The sequence below is a fragment of the Neltuma alba genome, unplaced genomic scaffold, assembly GCF_004799145.2.
Source record: "Neltuma alba isolate B1F8T4 unplaced genomic scaffold, ASM479914v2 tig00010389_pilon, whole genome shotgun sequence".
In the NCBI taxonomy this organism is placed as follows: domain Eukaryota; kingdom Viridiplantae; phylum Streptophyta; class Magnoliopsida; order Fabales; family Fabaceae; genus Neltuma; species Neltuma alba.
Genome location: NW_021635292.1, coordinates 584,557 through 611,718, shown reverse-complemented (window position 1 = coordinate 611,718; position 27,162 = coordinate 584,557). Strand labels below are relative to the sequence as shown.

The following is a 27,162-nucleotide window of genomic DNA, read 5'->3' as shown; positions in this document are numbered from 1 at the left end:
TTGTATCATTCTGTACGTTTTTTCGTTGCTAATCCTTACCTGTTACACCTACTTTTCTCTCATTGTGCTTACCTCTGTTCATCTCTCTCACAAAAATGCTTTGATCTTTTGCTTTGACAACCAAAAAATAGAATTGTCCCAATGAATACTATAAAAATAACATCGAGAAGTTTAAACCATTCTCAATATTTGTTCTTGATAGGCAATCCCTAGAGTTCAGCACTCCAACAAACAATGGTGGGATGTATCATTCCAAATTCAACTATCTTGCTCTCAAGCTATAGTTTCTCTACTACAAACCACAACCCTGGCAATACCAAATAAATGATGACAGCTCTTATGAAGAGAAATCATCGTCTCTAATTTATCAACCTCTTTGAATGTAGAAGAGATCCAGTTGGTCTCGAGACTACTTTTTGATAGGATGTCCCTAGAGTCCAACACTCCAGTTGACACATATCATCCCAAATGGAATTATCTTGCTTCGAGGCCATATCCCATCAATACGAGTTAGATGATGATAGCTCTTCAAAAGAGAAACTCACCATCTTTGGTGTACCAATGATGGGTCAGAAGAGGAACTCTTCGATAACTGGTCAAAAGAGAAAATTGAGTCAAGATTTTCATATACCTAAGAGAAATTCGATGGGCTAAGCTGCAAAGATATAGAATGATGTCTTTCTTATCAGTGCCAAATAGGCATTAGGGTCAAACAAGGTTTATCAAAATGATGTTGGTCACCTTTTCTTATATTGCTTGCTTGGTTATCAATTTTGTTTAATTCGTCAATATTTTTGTCAGAAAACAACTTCCATTATCTTTCTAAAAATTTACTTCATTCCCATATTGAAAAGTCTAATGAAAGCACTGATTTTGTATATAGAGGGGAACTCTAAGGACAACTCTCCATATCCTTATAACTCAGTGAACAAACAACAGGACAAGATAGAACTAGTCACATTGGTACAGAAAAATATTGATGACGTTGTCAGAAACATTGATATTGAGGTTGTAATCACCAAATCTACAACATTTAGAGAACTTCACACTAATAATCAGTTGGGTCACCCTCCCACAGCTAAAATTTGATGCTATTCTTATTGAAGATCCACCAAACTTGAATTCTAATATTGCAAGACTACACATTGATCATTTTTCAAATTTGAAGGATAAACTTGCAGATATTGTGTAACATCTTAGATTTTAATTTCAAGGTTTAGTATTAATTAAGTGATAATTGGTGTGAGAAAATGACCATGAAAGTATTTCAATTTGGAAGTTTGAGCCTTAGAAACCTTAAGGATGATAATTAGAGGTTATATCTATCTGTGTTTATAAAGAAGTCTTGGTATTGGAGCATTTTAAATGGTCAAATAATAATATTTTTCAATGATTCTTTTGGTATTTGAAAGTAGACATTTCAATATTTTCAATGAACGTAATTTGCAAATTTTGAAAATGTATAGAGTGAATTGTGAATTTTTGAAGTTAGGCCACCTTACTACCTATAAATTTTTAAATAGTCTTGGTAAATCATTATTTTCAGGGTCCAATTGATAATATTTTTGAATAATTTTTTTTTCATTGAAAACTAGACATCTCAAGCTTTCCAAATTAATTATGAATTTTTAAAGTTGGGTCACTGTTGTTGTGTCATTGGCTACAATGGACACATCAAACCTGTATAATAGTCACAATTTTGAGCTAAAAAATATAAGTTTTGAAGAAGAGGTCGTGGTGGGTGCTCTTGGCTCTGCTAGGCCTTGATATTTTTGACATCTAGGAGTTTTTTTTTAGCTTTTAAACGTTAAAATAAGTATTCTTAACCTCATTTCTATCCTTTCATCTTAGATTTCTCATATTTGAGATAGTTGAAATATAGGGTTTATGATGATTTTTGAATGGGCTGAGGTTTCCAGTGAATTTTCTAAGTTCAAATGACTTATATGGACTAGATTAAAAGTTTAATCGGTTTAGTTTTATTGGATTTGAAGTTATATAGGGTTTTGAGCTAGGGTTTAATTTTTGAGTTAGGTTTTGTTAAGTTATGATAATATAGCAGTTTGATTTGATTTAATGGTTGGTTTATGCTATTTTTTGAGTTTTGAGCTAGGGCCTAATTTTTCAGTTAGAATTGATGTTTAATTAGTTTGGATTGTTGATAGAGCTTAAAATTCTCAAATGTAATTTTAAGGCTTAGAACCTAAGTGTGAAATTGATGAGGATTTTGATAAATTATGTAATTTGAGATTAATGGATGATTAAAATGAGTTAATTGATGGTTTGAGAAGTTAAGTTTAATGTTGTAATAGTTGGGTTATGGTTATCTTGAGGTTTTGGTTGTTAGAGGTTAAAGCTTCAGTTTTGCTTTGCTTAACCACTTGATTAGTTAAAGTGTTAATGTGGTTATATTATTGTGTAGATCACCATTTATGATTTGTTGGTTTGAGCACAGGGTCTGGCTTGCTTGTGGTAATATATAACTTTGGTGAAAGGTAACTACTTACCACTTGTTATGCATGCTTGTATGATGTTTGTGAGTGATTTTGAATTACATGAGATTTTCGAAATACCATTGACCTATGATTGAGCAATGAGATACATTGTTGTTTAAACTGCCTTGAGATACATTATATTATTGAAATATAGTTATGAAATTATGATTGTATAAACTTGTCTTGTGGAACATAATTTTATTGGGAAATAGTTTTGAAGATTAATGTTAATGAATGACATTAGAAATCTTGATTTTGGCAAAGTGAAAAGTTATTGCCTTATTGATAAATGATTATTATACAAAACTCATGAGTACAAATATAAGAGATGATGGTGAATTTTGATTGATGGAAGGTATATTATAGAGAAAATAAATGGGTGAATTTTATACATACTATGAAGGTAATAAGATGGTAGGACGTCAGATGCACACTAGTTGATCCTTTGGCCCCTTTTTTTTGTGTATTTTAGGACACATGACACCTTGCTAGTGAACTAGAGAGGGAGCCCATAATCCATTCTTGTAATTGTGGATTTTGGTTGGTTCATATCACTTGATTAGTAAGGTTGTTGTATTGAGTTACCAGTCACATTAGTAAGTACTGGTCCATGGATTCAATTAGAGTAAATCAAGTCAAGTTAAGATTAAAATACTATATATTGATATGTGTGTAACTATGTGACAAACGTGAATGTTATGTTCTTTTGTAATTATCCCACTTGACACCTCAACTTTACTTACTTGTATGCTTGATGAGTAAGATTGTTGATTACTAAGGCTTTTGTCTTACCCCCCAGTTTAACATTTTTAGGTGATAGCTCTGGGACTAGTCCGTTAGGGAAGGTGCCAGAGGCTTAGCCATCAAGTTATTCTTATATAGCCTTCTTTTTATTAAATGATGGATATTTGTATATTGCTATATATGGCTCATTTTGCATACTCTAATTTATTTAAGATTGGTTGTATTAGCTACATACTTTTTAGATTGCATGCTAGTAGAAAGCCAAAGGCCTCTAGGTGCTTGCTTGTATTTGTAAGTTATGGATCCACAGACCACAATAACTTTTAAAACTAGTTAACTAAAAGCTTGTGGTTGAATATAACATTTCGGGCTTCAAAGTGCTCAAGACCTTGTAATGTGAAATATTGTTAATTGTGGTTTTCATACAATTTGTTTAGTAAAGCTCTTATAACCATGACAGACATGTTGAATAATTAGTTTAACTCTTTTCTATCATGGTTAATATTTCTTGTAAATCAAGTTTCTTTTTATAAGCATGGTAGTTTTTATAAAGTTTATACTAAGTTTCTTTTCTACATAGTTAATATTATTAAATTATGATTTAAAAATGTTAGTAGCTAGTTTAGGAGAACCATTGTTACACATTGTTGATGTTCATACTAATAGGGAGCTGATTATGAGCTGTCAAGTCAATGAAATTCAACTTGTATTGCCAAAGTGGTTGAAATTCTTAAAAAATAAACTCCAAACTTTCAAATACTCTGTCAAATTTAAGCTCTCATGTTACTCAAAATCATACAGATGATCTGCCAATTTTGAATTCACAAGTTGTTATATTTGTGTATGTTTTGTTACACATAATTGTAAGTATATATGCTTACATTGAAATGTCTCAGGAATGGATCTTCAAAACTGAATTTTCTTAAGAGTCGTCCCCTTCAAATTATATTGTCTTTCTCTTCTCTTCAAACTGCATGAGTAGTTCGGCTTTTTATGGAAGTTTTATCACAGATGAGGAAATGTCAAGCAAGCATGCAAGGTTTCTTGGGTATATAAGGAGAGTGTGCTTTGAAAAAAGAAACAGAAGAAAACATGGTGCTAGTGTTAGACAAAATTGAAGAATTGTTGCTCAAATACCACTGATATAGAAGCATAATCTAGACAAGGGGAAAAGGAGAGAAAGATAGGGAAATTAGAGGAAACAGTTACAATAAGTGGAGAGATAGAGGATAGATGAGAGAGGAGGCGATCATGATAGGGAGAAATTTATTCTATTAAACCCTTTAGTATTATCATAACCTACTTACACACTACCAAACTCCTCTTATTCAACTTCATTAACCTTATTCAACTCTCTTCCTAATTACAACTATTTATTCTTGTCTTTTAGAAACTACTATTGTCATTATGGACCATAAGGGTAAACTAGATTTGAAACTTCCAATGTGATGTGGAATTAGAATAACATTGAATGCTACTAAAAAATGCTTAAAGGTGCTGAATGAACATTCACTTAACAGACATTTTATGGAATTAATGACAAGATTAAAATTGCTCATAAAAATATAACAAAATTGCTCCTAAAAAAATTTTAAAGACAAATTCGTACCATAAATTACTTTAAAATTCTCATTGCTACTGTGAAAATAATTAGTACGCTAAATGTACTTTAATTCTACATTATATATATATGTGTGTGTGTGTGTGTGTGTGTGAGTGGGTGTGTATAAATTCTCTACTGCAAACTTTGCATTGCCTTGTGCCCATCACATCCCATTAGGTCCCCTTCTTGTATGTGTAGAGCAAAGGCTGTCCCTTTGCAAAAGTTGCCTTGCGTATAAATGCAAATGGTTAAAATACATTTTGTATTAATTTTAATAGTTCAAAAATGAAATTGAATAAGGTATTCTTTTTATCTTAATTCACATTAGTCTCTATGCATATAAGTCATAACGGATGGCATTACTCTTAACATACATTTAAATTAAATTTTTCACACGAATTTAAATAAAACTAAAATGAATTAGATTATAAATTATATATAAATGCAAGCAGACATTTAATTTATTAGCACACTTTTTTATTTTTATGTTAGCAAAAAATATTTCATCTCATCATTTTATTTTTTAAAAATTTATTTTTATTTTATAATTTTATGAAAACTTAACATAACTTGGTTAGCATTCACATAAGTTCTAATTAACATATTATGAGTATGCTACTATTTATTTACTGCTACTTCTTCTGATCCTTTTTACAAGAGATAGTTGTAGAGTATGGCTTATTCTCTTTTATAAGAGATATTCAGAACTTGTCTTAATTTGTTGATTTTTCATTTTAACCCCATTTAATGTCTCACATTACTCGATAATTGTATTTAATTCGCACACATTCTCTCTTCACCATATATTCTTTCTCTTCCACATAAATGAAGGTATTTTGGCTAAAAGATTATTTCTTTAACATATTTATTATATTCAACTAATTTTAACCAACATTTTTAATACAAAAGGCCCGTTTGGTTAATTGTCTCTTATAAAAAGAAAACAGAAGAATACAAAGGGCCCGTTTGGTAGAAAGAATTGGTTTGAATGGAAAGAATGAAAAGAATAGACTAAATGGAATAGAAAATTTCCGGCCAAGGGCTTGTTTGATAGGTATTGGAATAAAAAATGAGCAGATGAAAAATTTTATGTTTGGTTAGATGAAAATAAGTTAGAAAATTGTGCAATTTATCATGCTACCCTTAATGATAGAATACCATGTTATTAAATACAGATTAAATCATATAGTATTCTTTAAAGGTCAATTTTTAGTGGATATGTCTTTCTTAATTTAAATACAAATTAGGCAAATGATATATTGTTGTAAATAGTGTTCTTTAAAGGTCAATTTTTAGTGGATGTTTCTTTCTTAATTTAAATACAAATTAGGCAAATGATATATCATTGTAAAATTCACAGAGCCTTGTTTCTAATGCCATAAGATCCATTCAAAAAATCATTTTATTTTTAAAGTTATGTCTGGTGAAATTTAAACTTTAATATAATAAGAAAAAGAGCAAGCTGATTTAAATTTGATGCAACAAATTCAAATTTTCTTGCATCAAATTTGAATTGCTTTTTTGAATTTTCTAAAGCAATTCAAATATTCTTACATCACATTTGAATTTGCTCAAACATATTTCTCTTCTATGCAGGAAATAATTCGATTATCACATGGGCAAATTCGCATTTTTTGCAGCAAGTTCAAATATCATCCTATCAAGTTTAAATTTATTTGCCTCTGTCTACCTCTGTTTCTCTTAACTGAAAGCATAGCAAATCAAAAGAAGATCAGCACCATAAATACATATTATAAGTAGTTCTTTGACCACCATATATACTATTTTAGTATTAATAGTTGAGCAGCATGCCAAAATCATTTTGCAAACCTCACTATTTATTGTATTTGCTTCTCATCATTCTCATTTGTGTTTGCTAACATAAAATCAAAAGGAGGCGACATGCACTATGCGAGTTTGTTTGGGCAGTAGATTTGTTCTACCATGTTGATTTCAAATTTCCAACTATTCCTACAGAAATTTAAAATTCAATTTCTCAAGAACGATGAAGAATTTTTGGGAAAAAAAGGAAATTGTAGACCTATACTTACTTATTTTGATCTCAATGTTTTTTGTCATTGTTGCACGGACTCCATTTTACAATATATTAACGACATACTTAACAGATTCAAATAGCAGTAAAGAAAATATTATACCTCATTGCTAATAGAACTCTCCATACAAATTTCACATATAACACTTCCCAACTATCACTTTGGAAGGGATATGACCAGCTTTCATGTTTTTCATGGAGGTTATGGAACAATTGCCTAGGGTTTTATTCAAATTTCAAGGATAATGTGGTCTTTGGCATTTTCCTGCGTGTGATGAAAGCTCGGTTCCCTCCAAAATTGGTGGAAGCTCATCTTCCATTATACGCTGAAAAATCTACTGCCACTGGAAATTGGATTATATCACAGGAAAATGTTACAGCCAAACAGTCATGATTGATGGAAAATCAATATTTTTCTTTTCTATCGTGAGATTTTCAGCATATCAAATAGGCTTTAAGTATTTAGCTTCACCGCGTGGTGTAGTTTCTTTCTGTTAAAAATCATTTTATCTCTTCCCCTCTTTCTAAAACAAAAATCATCTTATCTGAAAACTAAAAGTCTTTTTAATAAATGTCTCCTTCTCGTTTTGTGTATTCTTAGACATATTATACTTTGAGAATTACAATATTCATATTCTTACTCAAAAATACAAAACAACAAAGTGAATAATAAACCACTTTTTATTATGAATACTGTAAGAGTGGATGCCCATAACCCCTAACTCTAGGGATTCTTTTAGGATTCCTTACTCTCAAGTGTCATAAATTATATAACCTCTTTAATGAATGACTTGGGAGGGGTTTCTCATTGTTAATATCATTATGATATTCTTTATTTCTTTGTAACCCTAGTATAGGACTTCAATGCTTAGAGGCCTATATATAAATGCTATGTATAAGGCATTTACACCATGAGACAAAGTGAATAAGCAAAAAGCCATGGTCTTTCATATCTCTTGTTTTTCCTTTTACTCTATGGTTTTTCTTATTCCTTCTCATTTTATAATACATTATCAATACGACTTCGCTTTAAAAGTTTGAGGTCTAAACTCTTTATAAAATAATGTATTCTTCCCATCATCCACTTATCTCCTTAATCATCATGTATAATTTTAATTTTCTATACATTTGCTACACATTAATTTTCTATTATCTTCTTACTCAATTATCATGTTTTATATTTTGTTGTTGTTTTATGTTATTCTATTGTTCTTTTCTATACATTTTAATTTTGCTATTACATTATATATTTTATCTTTTATTTAATGTTATATTATTTTTCCTTCCTTTGTGTTTTATATTATGCTATCATTCTATTTTTATTTTAAGTCACTTTATTTTGTTCTATTGTAAAATATTATGTTATTTATGTTCTTTTATAATTGACATAATTTGTGTATCATCTTCACTTGGTGTATACGTTGTTATTTTATATTCTTTTATTTGTGTTGTTTTAACTCTCATGTATATGTGTGTATAATTTATACTTTTTTTATATTTTTTCTCCCCCATTATATTTTTTTATATTTATTTATGCTGTTTATATAATTTATTTATAATAATGCCTAATAGTAATGTATATGATTATATCATGTAATTTATATAATTAAATGTTTATTTATTATTTATATTTCATTGTGAATTTGCATTTATTTAATTTATTTCATTGCAGTATTTTTTTTTGTTTTAACTCAAAACGTCAATATTTATATACAATAAATGTATATTTATTTATATTAGTTAGTTTACTATAATACTTATATGTTTATTTATATTACAGCATCCCCATGTATATTTATATACATTGGCTCTATATTATATTACTCAATCTCTTATTATAAGATCCTTTTAATTAAATTATGCAGTTTAAAAAAATAATTAAAATTAGTTAAAAGCAATTAATATGTAGCAAATATAATTTTTTTTCAAATATACCCCATATATAAATGGGTAAATGTGAGAGAGTAATAGTGAGATAAATAAGAAAAGAGAATGTATTAATGCATTAAACTAGGTGTAAAACAGGTAATAGAGCATTAAATGTTCAGACAAACTTAAAAAGAATCTTATAAAAAGAGACAAACCTATTCAGAAAATGGGATATTATAATAAGGGATGGAGGGAGTACATTGTAACTCATTATTTGTGTTGTTTCTCTTGTCCATCTTCATGTGTGTTTATTTATTATTCTTCATGATTTATTTATTTTTGTTTATAATTTTAAAGGTATAATTTATTTATGGGCGACGCATGAATCCTAATATTTTATTTATTATGTTTCATTGTTAATCAATTTTGTCATAATCCTAATTTTTGTTATTATCATTTTAGTTTGATTCATGGTCAATCTTACCAAATTTCAGTTTATAGCCCTTCATACCATAGGGAAAAATTATTTATCTTGGGTCTTAGATGTTGAAATCCATTTAGACACTAAGAGTCTAGGAAATGCTATTTCACTAAAAAAATGAAGCAACTACCCAAGACAAAGCTAAGGTCATGATTTTCTTTAGCCACCATTTGTATGAAGGGTTGAAAGCTAAATATCTAATGGTAAAAGATTCATTAGAATTGTGAAATAATTTGAAAAAAAGTTATAATCACAAAAAAAACAATAATTTTGCTGAAAACTCGTTATAAATGGATGCATTTGAGGATCTAAGATTTTAAGACTGTGATTGAATATAATTTAGTGGTTTCTAAAATAAGTTTTTGACTGAAATTATGTGGTGAGAAAATAACCAATGAGGACTTAATAGAAAAGTCTTTTTCAACTTTTCATGCTTTAAATTTGCTCCTGTAAAAGCAGTATTGTGAAAAGAGTTTTAATAGATATTCTAAATTGATCTCATGTCTTCTTGTGGATGAACAAAATAATGAGCTATTAATGAAAAATCATGAGATTGTCCCACTGGATCAACTCCATTCCTTAAAGTGAAAATGACTATACACAATAATTATTATGTGTGTGCACATCGTCATGTGTTGGTTGCAGCTGCAGTCATGGCAGTGGATGCATTAATTTTCGTTATTATAGTGGTGGTAACAATTAATAATCTAAATAACTGCCAGAAGAAGAAACTTGGTGATGGGCAGATAAAAAGACAAGAATAACCAAAGTTGTTGAAAATTAACGTCACTGGTGTGGTATGAAAGGATATTAGTTATGTACCTGTTATATGTCTCAGCATCTAGCAAAACTTTCTCAAGCCTCTATAAAAAGTAGTTCAAATAATGTGAAAGCAAATTTGACTTTTCAAATTGATGATGTGAAGGCAAATTTTGCATATACGAATGATGATGTTAACGAGCTAGATGATGTTAATGGTCTTGATGCTCCTTGGAGGTGGCTGATTTCTTTGAGAATCATAATTAATTTTGCATACATGAACGATGATATCAATAAGCTAGATGATGTTAATGGCCTTCATGCTACTTGGAGGTGGCCAATTTATTTGAGAATCATGATTAGAAGAGTTTGGATAAAGAAAATGTTTTAGTTTTCTTTATTTATGCTTTTGTAATTTAGTTTATGCTTTACTTATGATTACTTCCTTTTCTTCTTTTAAAAGCATTATTGCTCATGGTATACAAGGAATTTATTTTAATGTAATTCTTTTCTTTTGGTAAAGAATATGAATGTTTCTTTTCCTTTTGTTAGGCACAAGAATGAAGATATATGCCCCATAAATAGTGCTACAGCACACACCATACTGGAAGATAAAAAAAAAATTTCTTATCTAGCAATAAATAGTACAAGCATCAATACTATATAGTGAGTAATACAAAACTAATTGAAGGTTCTAAAAGAACAATTATAATATTACCTAGAGGAACAAAATTTGTTATTTGTAATGCTTTATATTCTTTTAAGTCTCAAAAAAAATTATTAAGTTTTAAAGATATCCACCAAAATAGATGTTATGCTGAGACTATAAATGAGAAGAATATTGAATATCTACATGTTACAATGGTAAGAAATGGAGAAAAATGTGTCATAAGAAAATTACCAACACTTTCTTTTGGTTTGTACTATACAAATATTAGTACAATTAAAACAAATGCTATAGTATATCAGACGTTTACTAATAAAATACATTTATTGTGTGGCATAACCGGTTGGGGTCATCCCTGATTAATAATGATGTGAAGAATTACTGAAAATTTATGTGGATACTCATTAAAAAACCAGAAGATTCTTCAATTTAAAGATTTGTCATGTGTTACTTGTTCTTAAAACAAATTAATTACAAGGCCTTCATTGATAAAAGTTGGGGTTGAATCCTCCACATTTTTAAAGCATATCCAAGGGGATATTTTATCAATACTTAATTTAAATATGTTGACCTATTCATCTACTATGTTGACCATTCAGATATTTTATGGGTTTAATAGCTACATCTACAAGATGGTCACATGTGTGTTTGTTATCAACACCTAATTTACCATTTGCTAGATTACTTGCTCAAATAATTTGATTAAAAGCATAGTTTCCAAACCAAATAATTAAGACGATTTGTCTTGATAATAGTAGTGAGTTTTCATCTCAAATTTTTAATCACTATTGCATGGCAATTGAAATAATAGTAGAAAAATTTATTGCTTATGTGCACCCTCAAAATTGCCTAGTAGAGTCATTCTTAAACACCTCCAATTAATTGCTAGATCAATGCTTTTGAGAACAAAACTTCTCATTTTAGCTTAGGAACATGCAATTTTACATGCAACAGTAATTATGTGCATCAAGCCAACAAGTTATCATGAATTCTCCCTTTATAATTATTTTTTGGTCAAGAACCAAATATTTTCCATCTTAAAATTTTTGGATATGTGTTATTTGTCCCTATTTCTCCACCATATCATACAAAGATAGGAGCCCAAACAAGCTTAGGGATATATATTGGCTGTGAATCTCTTTTTATAATTAAGTATTCAGAACCATTGATAGGAGATTTGTTTACGACATGTTTCGATGATTGTCATTCAATGAGACAATTCTTCTAACATTAAGGGAAGATAATAAGTAGCTAGATAAATTAATTACATGGAGAATATTATCATTATCTCATCAAGATCCTTATACACAATAATGTGAGCTTGAAGTTTAAAACATAATTCATTTCCAAAATATTCCAAATCAACTGTCAAATGCATTTACTAAGCCTAAGAGAATTACCAAATCTTATATTCCAGTTGAAAATGCTCTGATTAGAATTGGTGTTGTAGTATAACAACTAGAAAGTACAAGTGAAACCAAGCTATGCATGAAGTGGGATAGGGCAATTAGTTTCAAAAATAAAACTCCTAGAAAAAAAAGGAAGCAAATAATTACAATAGTCAAATTGAGGAGGCAGGTCTTATAGGAGATGACCAAGACGTAACTAATCAAAAGACTCTAGAAGAGGCTCAGGTACTTGAAAATAATGAAGAGATCTCGATAAGTTATGTTACTAGAGGAAAAAGATGGAACCAAAAAAAATATAATTGTTGATAACATTTTTCATAATATGTTGCTATTGAAATAATTATTTAAAATGAGAATCTTGAATCTACATCAATTGAAGAATATAGGCACAAAGATGATTAGCTAAAATGGAAAGACGCAATCCAAATAGAGTTAAATTCACTTTCAAAATATGAAGTTTTTGGACCTGACCAAGTGGTGTAAAACAAGTTGGGTACATATAGGTCTTTGAGCACAAATGAAATGGGAAAAATGAAACCATTAGATATAAAGCACGGCTTATAGCACAAAAGTTTTTAGAAGGATCCAATATTGATTATGAAGAGACATATTCTCCTATAGTGAATGCGATCACTTTAAGATATATAATTAGTTTGGCAGTACACATAAAACTTAAAATGCGTCTAATTGATGTTGTTATATCATATTTGTATGGTTCTTTAGATACTAAGATTTATATGAAAATCCCTAAAGAATTTAAATTTCCAAAAACATGTAAGAATTCTCAAGAAAATTAAGCAATTCATTTGCATAAATCCTTATCCGGATTGAAACAATTTAGAAAAATGTGGTATAACTGACTTTATGAGTATATGTTGAAAGAAGGTTATAAAAATGATCCAATTTGTTAATGTGTTTTTATAAAAAGATATGGATAAAAGTTTGTCATAATTGTTGCCTATATAAATGATTTAAATATAATCAGAACTTCTTAAGAGCTTCAAAAAGCAGTTGATTGTGTAAAGAAAGAATTTGAAATAAAAGATCTTAGAAAAACAAAGCATTGTCTCAGCTTGCAAATTGAGCATTTAGCAAATGAAATTTTTCTTCATCAATTAACTTATACTGAAAAATATTAAAGTAATTTTATATGGATAAAAGGCATCCATTGCCTCCTCCGATGGTTGTAAGATCACTTGATGAGGATAAAGATCCTTTTCGCTCTCAAGAGGATGAGAAAGAACTTTGTGGTCTTGAAGTACCATGTCGTAGTGCCGTAGGTGTATTAATATATCTAGCTAATTTAACACGACCTTATATTACATTTACCATAAGTTCCTTGGCAAGATTTAGTTTTTCCCCAACAAAAAGGCATTAGAATAGAATTAAGCATATGATATCTCCAAGGGATAATTGATGTGGGATTATTTTATTCTAATAAATCACAATCACAACTAATTGGCTATGCAGATGTAGGATTTTTATTAGATCCACATAAAGGCAAGTCTCAAACAAGTAGGATATGTATTGATTTGTTGGGATATAGCTATCTCATAGTGTTCAACAAAACAAATTTTATAAGCTACCTCATCATATCATACGAAAATAATTGTAATTCACAAGGCATGTTAAGAATGTGTTTAGCTGAGGTTAGAAATTCAACATATTCAAAAAAAATGTGTCATTTTTCCCTGGAACAACAAATTCCAACAGTATTACATAAAGATAATATAGCTTGTATAGCTCAATTAAAAGGATGGTGTATCAAAGGAGAGAGAACAAAACATATTTCTCCAAAGTTCTTTTTCACTCAACAGTCTTTTAAAGAGTAGTGATATAGATGTTTAGCAAATTTGGTAATGTGACAACCTTGCTTATTTGTTTACTAAGATATTGTCGACTAGAACATTTAAGAAGTTAGTGTACAGTATTGAAATATGCAAACTTAAAGACATAAAATTATGTTATCATTAAGGGAAGTAAATATTATGTACTCCTTTTTTTTTTCAACTAGTTTTTGGTCCTAATAGATTTTTTTCAAGTAAGATTTTAATGAGGCACAATATTCATTGTAGAATCCAAGGGGGAGTATTATGAATATTACATAATTGGATGCCCATAACCCCTACTCTAGGATTCTTTTAGGATTCCTCATCTTCAAATGTCATAAACTACATAACCTCCCTAAAGAATGACCTAGGGGAGTTGCAATGGAGACTGATATACATATATTACTACGTGGTTTGTCTCCATAGCATGCACTATGGTTGGCCTCTTAGAAAGGGTAAGATCCTTTCATTTGCAACGCTCCAAGAGTATTCCGAGATAGTATCCTACGAGGTCAGCATCCCCACTAAGACACTGAGCAAGTAAACCTATTGGGGCAGCATCCTCCTTTTCTAGAGGAACTTGTGGCCAGCGTGTGCTTTGCCAACTTTGGTTAGTTGGCATCACATGTGTGGAAAGCTTGTGAGAGTCAGTAGTCATATGATTAGGACTGAACCCATGGATTCAAGTTGGCATGTATAAGGAGGATATAAGTCGAGAATTGAATGATTAGTAATGGATAATGAATGATGATTAAAGCATGCATATATGCTGATATTGCCTTTAGCTTATATGTTTGTGATATTTGTTTCCTGTTATGTGATAGTAATATGTTAATGATTGTTTAAATTGTTACTCCCACCTAACACCTTCGAGTGATGCTAGTAGGTGAGATGGGTAGGAGTTTTTGTTACTAAGATAGTAGTCTCACTCCGTTACTTCTAACATTTTTTGGTAAGAGCAGTAGAGGAGTCATGGTGGGGAAGGAATTGAAGACGTGAGGTCAACTTCATGGGTGATTGCACCTCAAACTCTAGATATGTTTAATTATTATTTATTTGCCACCTAGGACTTCGTTATGCATCTCTTTTTATATTTTTCATGTTAAAACTATTAATATGTCCTTAATTATAAATTTTCTTTTGAGAGCTTTGCAGGCCATAGATCCATGATTGAACATTTCTGAGGAGTTTTTGGAAATAAGTTAAATTTTGTTTTGTTATATTACTTGTCACGTACAAATTGTGTCAATCAGGTTCATGAAAGACTTTTTATAACCATGTTAGAAGTATAATACTTTCCTAACATGGTTATATACTTCTAACATGGTTATGCACAACTAGTAGTTATGATTCTTTTGTAACCATGATATATCGTATTGCTAGCTGGTTGTCTTATTTTTTTATATCATAGTTATGTGGCAAAGAGTAAAGAAGTTTGGAACAATTTTTATAACCTGTTTTCTTTTATTAACATGGTAATGATGTTGATATTGTGTTAAATGTGGCAAGTTTCTAAATAAAGTGTTACAATACTATTCAATTTTGAAGAAGTATCCATTAGACTTGATTGATAGCTATTTATTGAAGCATTTGAGCATCTTCTTGCTTGGTTGGATTGGAGTACAAGTTTTTTTTTTTCAATAGGTGTTGGAGTTTTAAAGAGAGTGAGTGAGTGAGAGTGAGGACCTATACTTAATACTGAAAACTACAGCAATTAGATAAAAAACAAAAAATAAAAGTGATGAGTGTGAGTCGGGAGGGGATAAAGGAATGAAGGGAAGGTCTAAGAAGAAGAGGTGGGGTAGAGTCAGGGGTGTTCACGGGACGGGACAAAACTTTTGTCCTGTTTCCCCCTTTTTTTACAAAAAAACACTATAATTTTTTATATGAAATTTTTATGTTATAATATTTATTTTTCATTGAACTTCTAAAGATAAAAACATTATTAAAAAAATATTATGTACAAAGTTCAATTATATAGTATAAAAAAAAGTATAAAAACAATACTGTAAAAAGAATACCATAAAAAAAACACTATGTAATGGTTTTATAAATTATTTTATTGAGGAAGGAGATTTTGTTGAGATAATACTACAACTTAAGAGTTAAAAATCACTATAAAAATAATAATAATTATTATTAATAAGTAAATTGCATAATTTAATAATAATTATTAATAAATAAATTTTTTTAAAAAAAGCCTGGGACAGGACGGGGTCGGAAGATCCTGTCCCACATCCCATCCTGTCACGTCCTAAACTCATCGAGACTGGGATCGGGACCGGGATTATGACGGGACAGGATGGGCAAATTGAACACCTCTAGGTAAAGTTGAACGAGTATAGGATAAAGAAGTAAACGCAGACACGCAGTGGGCACAGAATGAACTATTCTTTTGCCTTTTACTAAAGAAGTGAAGATGAGAAAGATGATGCTGAAGCGGCATAATATGTGATAATACATGGCATTAAATTTTAGGCAAAAAAGGAGAGGCTAAAATCATGATTTCTCAATTTAGGAAGTTAAGAGTAGAAATGATAGAGATGGAAGTAAACTCAAATTGAAATTTTGAAATTCAAGAAAAATGACAAAAATGCCATTTTGTTTTTTTAAAAAGGTTTAACCCCTCACAAACCCTGCTGGTTTTCTTTTCCTGATTGAATTTTTTTTTTTGCCATGAGAAATCATTTGAGAAAAGTGGTGGGGTGGGATTTGATCCCACCACCCCATGGTCATTACTCATTTGGGCTAACCAAAAAAAAAAAAAAACAAATGACCATTAGGCTACCAATTGTTTCTTAACTTATCAATGCAAAAACATATATAAGTTAACAATTCGTGATGACAATATATTTAGGAATAACAAGTCTTGATTGAGAAGTGATAAGTTTAAATTTCAGATTAGCAGGAAGTTTTTCCTGATACATAACAGGAAATAACATGTAAATTAATTAAAAATGATAACAATTTATATGAGAATGATAAGTCTTGATTGAAAAATAATAAGTTTAAACTTGAGATTAACAAGGTGTTTTTTTTTCTTGATATATAATAGGAAATAACAAGTGAATTAATTAAAAATGATAACAATTTATTGGGGAATAACAAGTCTAAAATTAAGATTAACAAGACATTTTCTTTATACATAACCTGAAATAACATGTGAATTAATTACAAATGACAACAATTTATCTAACAATGATAAGTTTTGATTAGGAAATGGCAAGTATAAACTTGAAACTAACAGGGTGTTTTATATATATATATATATATAAAACAGGAAATAACATGTGGATTGATTAAAAATGATAACAAGTTATCTGGGAATGACAAGTCTTGATTGAGAAATGACAATTCTAAACTTGAGGTTAAAAATGTGTTTTTTCCTGATACATAACGTGAAATAACATGTGAATTAATTAAAAATGACAAAAATTTATCTAAGAATGACAAGTGTTGATTGTGGAATGACAAGTTTAGATTTGAGGTTAATAATATTATTTTTAATTGATTCACATGTTATTTTATGTTATGTATAAGGAAAAAAATATCTTGTTAATCTTAACTTTAGACTTGTTATTTCATAATCAAGACTAATCATTTCTAGATAAATTGTTGTCATTTTTAATTAATTTACATGTTATTTTTTATTATGTATCAGAAAAACACTTTATTAATCTTAGGTTTAGATTTGTTATTTCCTAATCAAGACTTGTCATTCTCAAAATAAATTGTTGATATGAGTTAGAGTCCGAATAAATAAGTTAACTTATATATATATTTTTTGGCATGATAAGATTAACAAATCATTGGTGGCCCAAGGGTCATTTTTTTCTTTTGTTAGCTCAAATGACTATGGGGTGGTGGGATCAAATTCCATCTCATCACTTTCCCTAAAATAATTTCCAACGAAAAAAAAAACTCTGCCAGCAACCACGGTGGCGTATGGCAAAGGATTGAATTTCTTTTTTTTAAAGAAAAGGAAGTCAACTTGGTTTTACTTCTTTTCTTGTTATTTTCAACCCTTAGCTTTCTAAAATGAGAAATCACAATTTCAGCCTTCCTTTTTTGTTGTTGTCATTTTTCCTAAATTTTATGTGTCAAAGCCAACTCAACCAAATTGGGTCAACTATCAGCCCAAATTAACTTTGCTAATGGGTGGGGCGACATTGTTATATTTTCAACACTTTCCGGACAAAATTATTCTTAAAAAAAACTTTTAAATGTCCACAGCACCTAAAGAAATACTTTTAGAGCTAACTGATCCAAATTGGGTCAACTATTAGTCTGAATTAACTTTGTTAATGAGTGGCGCAATATTGTTATATTTTTAATGTTTTTGGGATAACATTATTCTTACAAAAACTTTTGAAAGTCCACAGCTCTTAAAAAATACTTTTAGAATTAAATTGGACCTTATCCCGTGAAAAAAAAAATTTGAGAAAGCAAAAACAAACGAAAAAATTGAAGTCAATTCCGTTTTTTCAGTGTGTTTGTTTGTTTTGTTTTCCCGTTTTCCCGTTTTTGGATAGTACAGCGGAGCAGTACTAATTCCCGTTAAAACTGAAAACAAATTTACCCCAAGTCCAAAGCGCTGCCGTATTGCCCTCTGTGTCTAGGCCCTGCACTGCGTAGTCGCTGCGCCTCGCAACCCTCAACTGTGAACTCTCAGGTCGCTCCCGCCCTCTCGACTCTGTCTTCGCTCGAGCCTCTGGGTCCTTTGTCCTCGTCCTCGTCCTCACTCTTCGGTCTCCACACGCCGTCGGGGTCACTGCAGCTGTCGCCTCTGCTCTCTCCCGTCGGCTTCACTCTCTGCCCCTATCCTTCTCTCCTGGTAGGTAGAATAACTTTTACCCCCTTTGCATTTCTTTATTTTTTTCCCGTTTATGCTAGGATTTCACGGTAGATTATACAACTCTTTACGTTTCATCAGTGAATGAATATTTTAGTTTGTTTAAGTTGATAGGCTCGATTCCGTCAGTTCATGCTTGGATCGAATTTTTCATCTTTGTTAAAAGTTTGCGCGCCTATGGAGCTCGATGAATTCCCCGATTGACAATGTGTATAGGTTTCTTCAGGAGTGCTTAATTCTGGTTTTGGTTTACTTATTTATATGGTATTCTGCGAACTGACACATTTGTTAGATTGCTAGTAGGTTAGCTAGTGGCATAACTTTCCTCTTTGATGCTTGATTTTTGTTGAATGATTAAAAAACACAGGGTTGTTTGAACTTTTATTAAGCTTCTTTGATCTGAAATCGTCTTGAATAATAAATATTAGTAATCGATGGCTGTAACTGTGTGTTTTTCTATAGTCCTTTGGGAACAGAATGGCTTCGTTCACCTTGTAAAGGTTTGACTATATTGAGTTTCTCTGAAGAACTTCGCAATTTTGATCTATTTGTTCGATGCAATAAATGAGCTTTTGTTTTTCATTTAGCGACTTATTTGTGTAGAGCAGATTCTGTATACTCTTTCTTTCACCCTCAATCCTTGATTATTTGTTATTATTCTGCAAGTTAGAGAATTAGTCATCTTTGTGGTTTGGATGAAACAGGAGCTTTTTGATGGCATTATTTGTTGGGATATGGTGTGTGGTTACTTGGATATCTAATTGAAACTTGAAAAAGTCACTTATATAAAATCCTTTTTGTATTTTTTTTTTTTTTTTGCATATACTTGTGGTTTGGCATCTATATATGCCTTGCATCAGAAAACACCCTAAAAGAGGCCTAATAACCGGGTTAACTGACTAACCTAACTAAAATATTTTAGCTAATTCGGTTCCGGTTCATTTGGTAAATTGGTTTCAGCTAGTGTTTAAAATTGGCTCTGTTTGGTTTTTCGATCAATTCGTTTTTCATTAGATCTACAAATCCACATATCTGCTGATCCTTTTGAATAGGGAGGGATTGAAACCTGTGGGAGGGAGATCGGAGATGCTATGAGTTTTGAAGAATGGAGATTGATAGTGATTGGGGTAATTGGAAAAGGTGTAGCATAGCGAGGTTGTGAGATAGAAGTTAGAGAGTCAAGGTGATGACCACTATGATGACAACAACGAGTGGAGACATGGGGTAAGAAGGACAGTGAGAGTTTGTTTGATTTTTGAAGATGGAGACGGAAGATTGAAGGCACAGAGCAAGAGATGAGCAAACTCCATTGAGTATAATCTAAATTGTGAACCTTGACTCTTTTAGTCTCTTACTCCTCTAGTCATCCAGTTGCTGCAGTCGCTCTTGTCTCTTGCACTGTGTCTTTACCCTTTAGTCTCCATCATCAAAAATCAAACTAACTGTTGCCTCTTCCTTACTCTCCTCTCTCCACTTGCCATTGTCATCATAATGGCCGTTGCTTGTGATCTCTGACCTTTGTCTCATGGTGTTGCTGCACTTCGCCTTGTGTAACTACCTCGATTGCTTGCTCACTTTCATTCTCTGTCTTTAGAAATCACAGCATCTTCAGTGTCCCTCTCATAGGTTTCAATCATTCCTCGTTCAAAAGGATATGTAGATATGTGGATTTGTAGATTTATTGGTTCACTAGTTGTGATTTGTAGATTTGGGGACTGTGGTTGGTTTTTTTTGAGTGTTTTCTTTTATCCTGAGATTGGTTTTGTTTGTAACATTAATTTTTGTGACCATAGGGATTTCTGGACTAGACTAGATGTTTTGTACAATGTGCATTTGTCTAAAGTGGAAAGTAACAAAATGCATGTTTCCCCAATAATCAAATTAACTGATCAAAATGTAACTAGATTTTAAAATTTCGCATCCAATAAGTTATTAGCCCTTACAATTTTTTAGCTACGTGTCTCATCTATGTTTATTTGTTTTCTGAACAGGTGAAGGCAGTTTCCACTTAAACCCTAGTTGTCAGTTGTAACAGGTAAGCTGATATTGCTGTGGAGCACACTCTCGTTCCTTGTTATCACAGAATTGTTTTGGCGTCTCAGACTCGACTATGGCAACCTCATCGGAACAGCCGATCCCCTCCTCTGGTGAAACCATTAGCAAAAAGTGAGTATACTGAACCCTGCCTCTGCATATTTTGGATTTATGGTCTTGCTTGATGTGTTTTTGTGGCTTTCCTCACAGTGCACTGAAGCGGGAACTCAAGAACAAGCAGAGGGAAGAGGAAAGAAAGCGCAAGGAGGAGGAGAAGGCCAAGAAGGTACTCCTTCTTCTGAAATGCCAGAAATATGTATTTATTTCTCTGTTTCTGGATGGTTTTTATTACTGCTTCTGTGAGATGCGCTTGTAGCATGAGTCTTTGGCAGTTGCTTCGACTGTATTCTTGGAGTTATCCTACAATAGATATGGGTTATCCGTTTGATTTTATGCCACATAACCCTTTTTCCCTTTACGGGGTGGGGATTGATAAAAAGGCTTTTCTCTCTGACATGTCAGGATCATGCCTCTGCATTTCAATAGCAGATCAGTTAATTAGGACATCTTAAATAAATTTATGTTCTATTTTCAGGCAGCTGAAATGCAAAGTTCTGCATCTAATAAAGCTGCGACTGCTGATGATGAAGATATGGACCCAACGGTAAAATTCAGCTCTTGTCATTATGGTATTTCCAAATGCACTATCATATGAAGAAACCTTCATTTATTTTCCTGGCAGCAATACCTTGAGAATCGGCTGAAGTATCTTGCAGCTGAGAAGGCTGAAGGAAAAAACCCTTATCCCCACAAATTTTCTGTCTCTATGTGTATTAGTGAGTACATTGATAAATATGGGGGGATGGGCAATGGGGAGCATCTTGAGGATATCTCTGTGTCTTTCGCTGGTAATGACATTTTTTTATTCATTGTCATTTTTCTATGCGTCTTTTATGATTTATGTATTGATGTATTGATTCTACATATTCTGCTATTCCAGGGCGAATCATGCAGAAACGGTCTTCAGGTGCAAAGCTAGTCTTCTATGATCTGCATGCTGGTGGTTCCAAGGTTCAGGTTATGGCTGATGCAAGGCATGTAACGTTTTGCCCTTTACTTGAGATCAGATATTTTGAGAGGGGAGAATTGCATAAAATAATGAATTCTTGATAGCCATCCTTGATTTCTGAGCGCATATGTTGATGACTCATCTTGGGATGAAGGTAGAGTAACGTACTGAATGGGAGTGTACCTGGCCCAGTGAAAAATGGAAGCGTCCTTCATTTTAGGGGTTCAATTCCCTGGCCTATGAATGAAAGAAAAACTATTTTAACATTGGTGTGCAATTTTCAGTTGTTTGATATGTTGTTGTTGAACCATGTGAACTAGCTTCTTTACAACCACTGCGCATGTTAAATGATATATTGTGTGAAAAATATTAAATCATATGTCACGGAAGTCCGTGGCTATTTGGACATGTAAACTGTAGTAAGCCTCTTGTCAGTTTGAGTGTTAGTGTTTCCCTTGGGACAATCGTATTTTTATTTCTTAATATACTTTTTATGTCAATTCAATTCTTGTTAGTATTTATTTCTCTGGCAAATTAGACATCAGACAATAGATCAATAAAGCAAGTTGGTGGCAGTATGGTGCTGTCTTGATAGTAGTAACTATTTTTCTAGATTTAGATGAAAAATTGCATGATCTTTTAGTTGACAGAGTTTCGGTTTTTAATTCACTTGGTGCACAATTTTCTTATTTGAGGGCTCTGTTTTTTCTCTCTCACATTTTTTAATGTCTTAACAGGACTAAAACAGTGCGTGTTACTGTGGTGCAGGAACTCTGACATGGATGAGGCTGAATTTTCCAAGTTCCATTCTAACGTGAAGCGTGGTGATATTGTTGGTGTCACTGGCTTTCCAGGTTTGGGACGCAACATCTGAGTTGTTCTCTTTCTTTCTTTCTTTCCTTTTTTTTTTTTTGGGGGGGGTATTGTTTTTCCTTTTTGGTTTATTGATTCCCTTAATTTTGAGGTATAAATCCAGTGAATTGCCTTTATTTCTTTTTACCAGTATGGTTTTTTTTTTTCTGATAATATTCTCCTCCTCTTTATCCCCCCTCTAGCAAATATACTTACTTTGGGGGGAGAAAGTTTCCTATTAATTTTCTTGCTTCATTAACATGAGATGGTTTCGTTTGATTTCATGCCTTGTAATTCCCTGTTATTCCTTCTTAGTAATATGCATAATTACATATTAAATAGTGTTTTTTTTTTTTAAAAAGAAAGTAAATAGTGTCAATCTAACGATAGGAAAGTTATGCTTGGGCATTACTGTTAAGACATCTTCAAGATCATGTCAAGTGTAACAATTGCTCTGAAAGTATTTCCTATTTAGCGAACGTGGAATGGCATGATATCTGTCCTTGTGTGTAATAAAGAGGAGTAGATGCTTGTGGCAAGTCTTATTTTTTTTGTTGTTGTTGTTTTTTTTTTTCCAAATTAAAATTCACTTAACCCGATTGCACTCTGAATAAATTCTCATGCTTCCCTTTTCTTGTGTTCCAGGGAAAAGTAAGAAGGGAGAACTAAGTATTTTCCCCAGGACTTTTATATTGTTGTCCCATTGTCTCCACATGATGCCAAGGCAAAAATCTGCAGCTGCTGCTGATAATGCAAATTTGAAGGTGAATGTAATTTCCTTAGATCTATAATGCTGCTGAGGCTCATATATATTCACATCATTACTTCTTTAATGATATGCAGAAACATGTATGGACGCCTGGAAGTCCCAGGAATCCTGAAGCCTACATTTTAAAGGATCAGGTTTTTTTTTTTTTTTTTTTTAATTTTCAAGCTCTTACTTTGTTGTTTTATCTCCTTTATGTGCCAAATACTAGTGGGCAGGAAATCATCCTTGTCTGTGTGGCCCCTTTTACAAGTGTTATATAGGTGGCTATGTAGTAATTTGACTATATTTTATATGTCTCATTTGTAGGAAACAAGATATCGACTACGCCATTTGGATTTGATGTTGAATAATGAGGTTCGAGAAATATTCAAGACCAGGAGTAAAATAATTTCTTATATTAGGAGGTTCCTCGATGACCTTGATTTCTTGGAGGTTTGTTTCACTCGCGGCGTGCTTAGGCCAACTTCCTTTTGCTGTTTTTGGCCCTTTCATTTACCCGCTTTGCCTTCCTCTTCAAGGTTGAAACACCAATGATGAACATGATTGCTGGTGGAGCAGCAGCCCGTCCATTTGTAACTCATCACAATGACCTTAACATGAGATTGTTTATGCGAATTGCACCTGAACTCTATCTTAAGGAGCTAGTTGTTGGTGGTTTGGACCGTGTTTATGAAATTGGAAAACAATTTAGAAATGAGGGAATAGATTTGACGCATAATCCTGAGTTCACTACATGTGAGTTCTATATGGCTTATGCAGACTATAATGACTTAATGGAGATTACAGAGCAAATGTTGAGTGGTAAATTTTTTTTTTTTTTTTTCCTTTTATCATTCCCTAATTGTGGAACATTCTCTTCAAGTGACCGGGTTGATCTCCTGACGTTGAAACCTTCAAATAGGTATGGTTAAGGAGCTTACAAAGGGAAGCTATAGAATCAAATACCATGCAAATGGGATAGATAACGATCCAATTGAGATTGACTTCACTCCACCTTTCAGGTAGGTCTTGTATATTGATGGTCAACAATTGTGGCAATAAATTGTATTTTTTATTAATTGATTCATTTGGATGTTTTGATATTTGCAGAAGGATTGACATGATAGAGGAGTTGGAGAAGTTGGCAGGCCTAAGTATCCCCAAGGACTTATCCAGTGAGGAAGCTAATAAATATCTGAGGGATGCTTGTTTAAAGTTTGACATCAAATGCCCTCCACCTGAAACAACAGCACGTTTATTGGATAAAGTGATGTCCTTGTCATTATTGGATGAATGTTGATTTCCCAATCCCTTTCGGGCCAAAATTTTTATGATGATATTACGCATCAATAGTATTTTACATGTGTCCAAGTGGTAGTTTTATGGCTTGATGCTGATAAATCCCACAATTAAAGAACATGATAAGAACTCAAATATTGGAAAGTATATTTCTTCTACTGTATTTTGGATCTGAATAATGAGGTTATATATTTTTCCGCAAGGAGCCAATACATTCTTTCCTACCACAAAGAAAAATAAAAGAAAACAAAAATAGGGGATAAAAAGTGTATGTGTATTTCACTTTAGTCTGTGAAACAATTGGTTGTTGCCCTAATAAAATATAATAATTTTATTAAATAGTTTTTTCGATCATTAAGCTGTAGCATCTCTATAAGTTAGAATTGTGACATCAATGACTCTGCGAGATTGGAAACTGAATGTCTACTCTGTTATTTGATTATTCGCGTTTTTACCTGTATGCACTGTTCTGGATATCTTAATCCATATTGAACTGTATCTTAATTCTTATGCGACTATGAATATCATATTGTAGCTTGTGGGGCACTTCTTGGAGGAAACATGTGTGAATCCTGCATTCATCATCAACCACCCAGAGATAATGAGTCCTTTGGCAAAGTGGCACAGATCAAAGCCTGGCCTAACTGAGCGTTTTGAATTGTTTGTTAATAAACATGAAGTTAGTCCCTGAACTTTTGGTGAATAATTCTGAATTTAACATGTTAGCTGCAATACAATTAATGCTACATGTGACTCTTGCATTTCAGCTATGCAATGCATACACGGAATTGAATGACCCCGTAGTACAACGCCAGCGATTTGCTGAGCAGCTCAAGGTATTGAGATATGATATACTAATGTGTTGTATGGAATTGTCTCTTTAGAATGTTTGGCGTTTTCCTTCCCCAAATTATACTGAAAAAATTATTCAAAATATGTGCTTTGAATTCCAGGATCGGCAATCAGGTGATGATGAAGCAATGGCCTTGGATGAAACATTTTGTACTGCTTTGGAGTACGGTTTGCCTCCAACCGGTGGTTGGGGTTTGGGCATTGATCGGCTGACCATGCTGCTGACTGATTCACAGAATATTAAGGTTCTTGTTTCCCTCTCCCCCTACTTTTGTCTTTGCGATCACTCATTGCTTAAAGTTTTTGATGTTTTTGGGTAAACAGGAGGTTCTTCTCTTCCCTGCCATGAAACCTCAAGAATGAATACTCTAATCTGGTTTGGTTCCCTCACTTCATCTGAGTGAAAAATTCTTTTATGATATCATGCTTATAAAACCTAGCCGCGAAGCATGCGTTTTTACTGCATTAGTAGCTTTTTCTTCCAGTGAATTAAGGATTTCACGCTAGCATGTCCGCTGAATACCTTTTCGTTTTTGGTTTCAGTTTTGACTTGATTTTTGGAAATGACGGTGAAGAAAATGATATGGACAGAGATAGGAGAAATGAAAATGACGAATTAAAAGTTATGTTCACTATTATTTATTTAAATTCACATACTGAGGCGATCCTAATTTTTTGAGACTTTCAACGAGTGTATGTAAAAATTACTTGACGTTGCCATTTGGTGTTTAATTTATTGATACAAGTGAGTTTTAGTTGTGCTCCTGCTTGTTAACAAGGTATAATTTGAATAGAACATATTGCTTGGTTTTCCTTTTTGCCAGAAATATATCGTGATTTTTATTTCCATCTTCACGAAGCTGAAGTTACCTTTTCTTTTTTTTGGCGTGGGGGGGGGGGTGGGGGGGGGGGGGACGAAATAATGTTTCTCTGGTAGTCAGGTCAATAGCAGCTAGCGCCAACTCACAGTTGTCTAATGATATAAGAGAGAAGGTTCTGTTCCTAATTATGGGGTGAAGTTTTCAGGCTCTATTTGGTTCTAAACATAGATGTGCTTTGTTTTTTCATTGTAAAAGATCTCACTCTTCTTTAATTGCAACAAACTGACATGCTTTTGGTTCCTGGATATTGTGATTATTAGTTTTAGGGAAGGGAAAAGTTTAAAAATTATGCGGCTTTCTGCAAGTTTAATGATAAAAATTACCACACTTTAAGAATGGTGAAATTAGTTAACTTTGTACTGTGATAGGGATGTGAGGGAGTATGGATAGGGTGGTTGCGTAAAATTGAGGAATGAATCGTGAATCTTACTGTTGAACACATGAATGGCATACATGCATGTGTATCATTACTGAGATGATAAGTGGTGGTACAGGCATTAAAAGTCACTCTGTACGGTCAAGATTTACGCGCTCTCCATTTTTTCCGTTGAGTTACCATTTTCATCAGAGACTTCCCAATCTAGAAGATGGAAGGTGGGAGAGATGGAGAAAAGAAATTAAAAGAGGAAATAGAGATGAGGAGATTGTGGGCGGAGACTATTTGAA

At 32.2% G+C, this 27,162-nt stretch overlaps 1 protein-coding gene across 6 annotated transcripts; it reads left to right on the top strand.

Moving 5' to 3' along the window:
• Positions 1-65: 65 nt before the first annotated feature.
• On the top strand, positions 66-26,426 carry LOC114756352 (lysine--tRNA ligase, cytoplasmic-like). Of its 6 annotated transcripts, XM_028945292.1 has the most exons (19): positions 66-76; positions 12,138-12,142; positions 20,802-20,927; positions 21,006-21,081; positions 21,391-21,459; positions 21,538-21,703; positions 21,796-21,889; positions 22,633-22,718; positions 23,362-23,480; positions 23,560-23,619; positions 23,792-23,917; positions 24,004-24,286; positions 24,387-24,486; positions 24,575-24,731; positions 25,299-25,442; positions 25,531-25,599; positions 25,717-25,860; positions 25,940-25,991; positions 26,159-26,426. In XM_028945292.1, the coding sequence occupies exons 3-18, from the start codon at positions 20,872-20,874 to the stop codon at positions 25,976-25,978; spliced, it is 1,788 nt and encodes a 595-aa protein (XP_028801125.1). In that variant the 5' UTR covers positions 66-76; positions 12,138-12,142; positions 20,802-20,871; the 3' UTR covers positions 25,979-25,991; positions 26,159-26,426. The 6 variants fall into 6 exon arrangements, with proteins under 6 accessions (XP_028801125.1, XP_028801121.1, XP_028801124.1 ...); XM_028945288.1 differs by lacking the exons at positions 66-76; positions 12,138-12,142 and adding an exon at positions 18,522-18,743 and having other exon boundaries at positions 20,753-20,927; XM_028945291.1 differs by lacking the exons at positions 66-76; positions 12,138-12,142 and adding an exon at positions 18,522-18,747 and having other exon boundaries at positions 20,797-20,927.
• Positions 26,427-27,162: the final 736 nt, after the last annotated feature.

Coding starts and splice junctions, on each gene's coding strand:
- LOC114756352 (XM_028945292.1), top strand. CDS start 20,872: ATGGCAACCTCATCGGAACAGCCGATCCCCTCCTCTGGTGAAACCATT. Junction 23,620..23,791: donor CCTACATTTTAAAGGATCAG/GTTTTTTTTTTT, acceptor TCTCATTTGTAG/GAAACAAGATATCGACTACG. Junction 24,732..25,298: donor CAGCACGTTTATTGGATAAA/GTGATGTCCTTG, acceptor ATCATATTGTAG/CTTGTGGGGCACTTCTTGGA.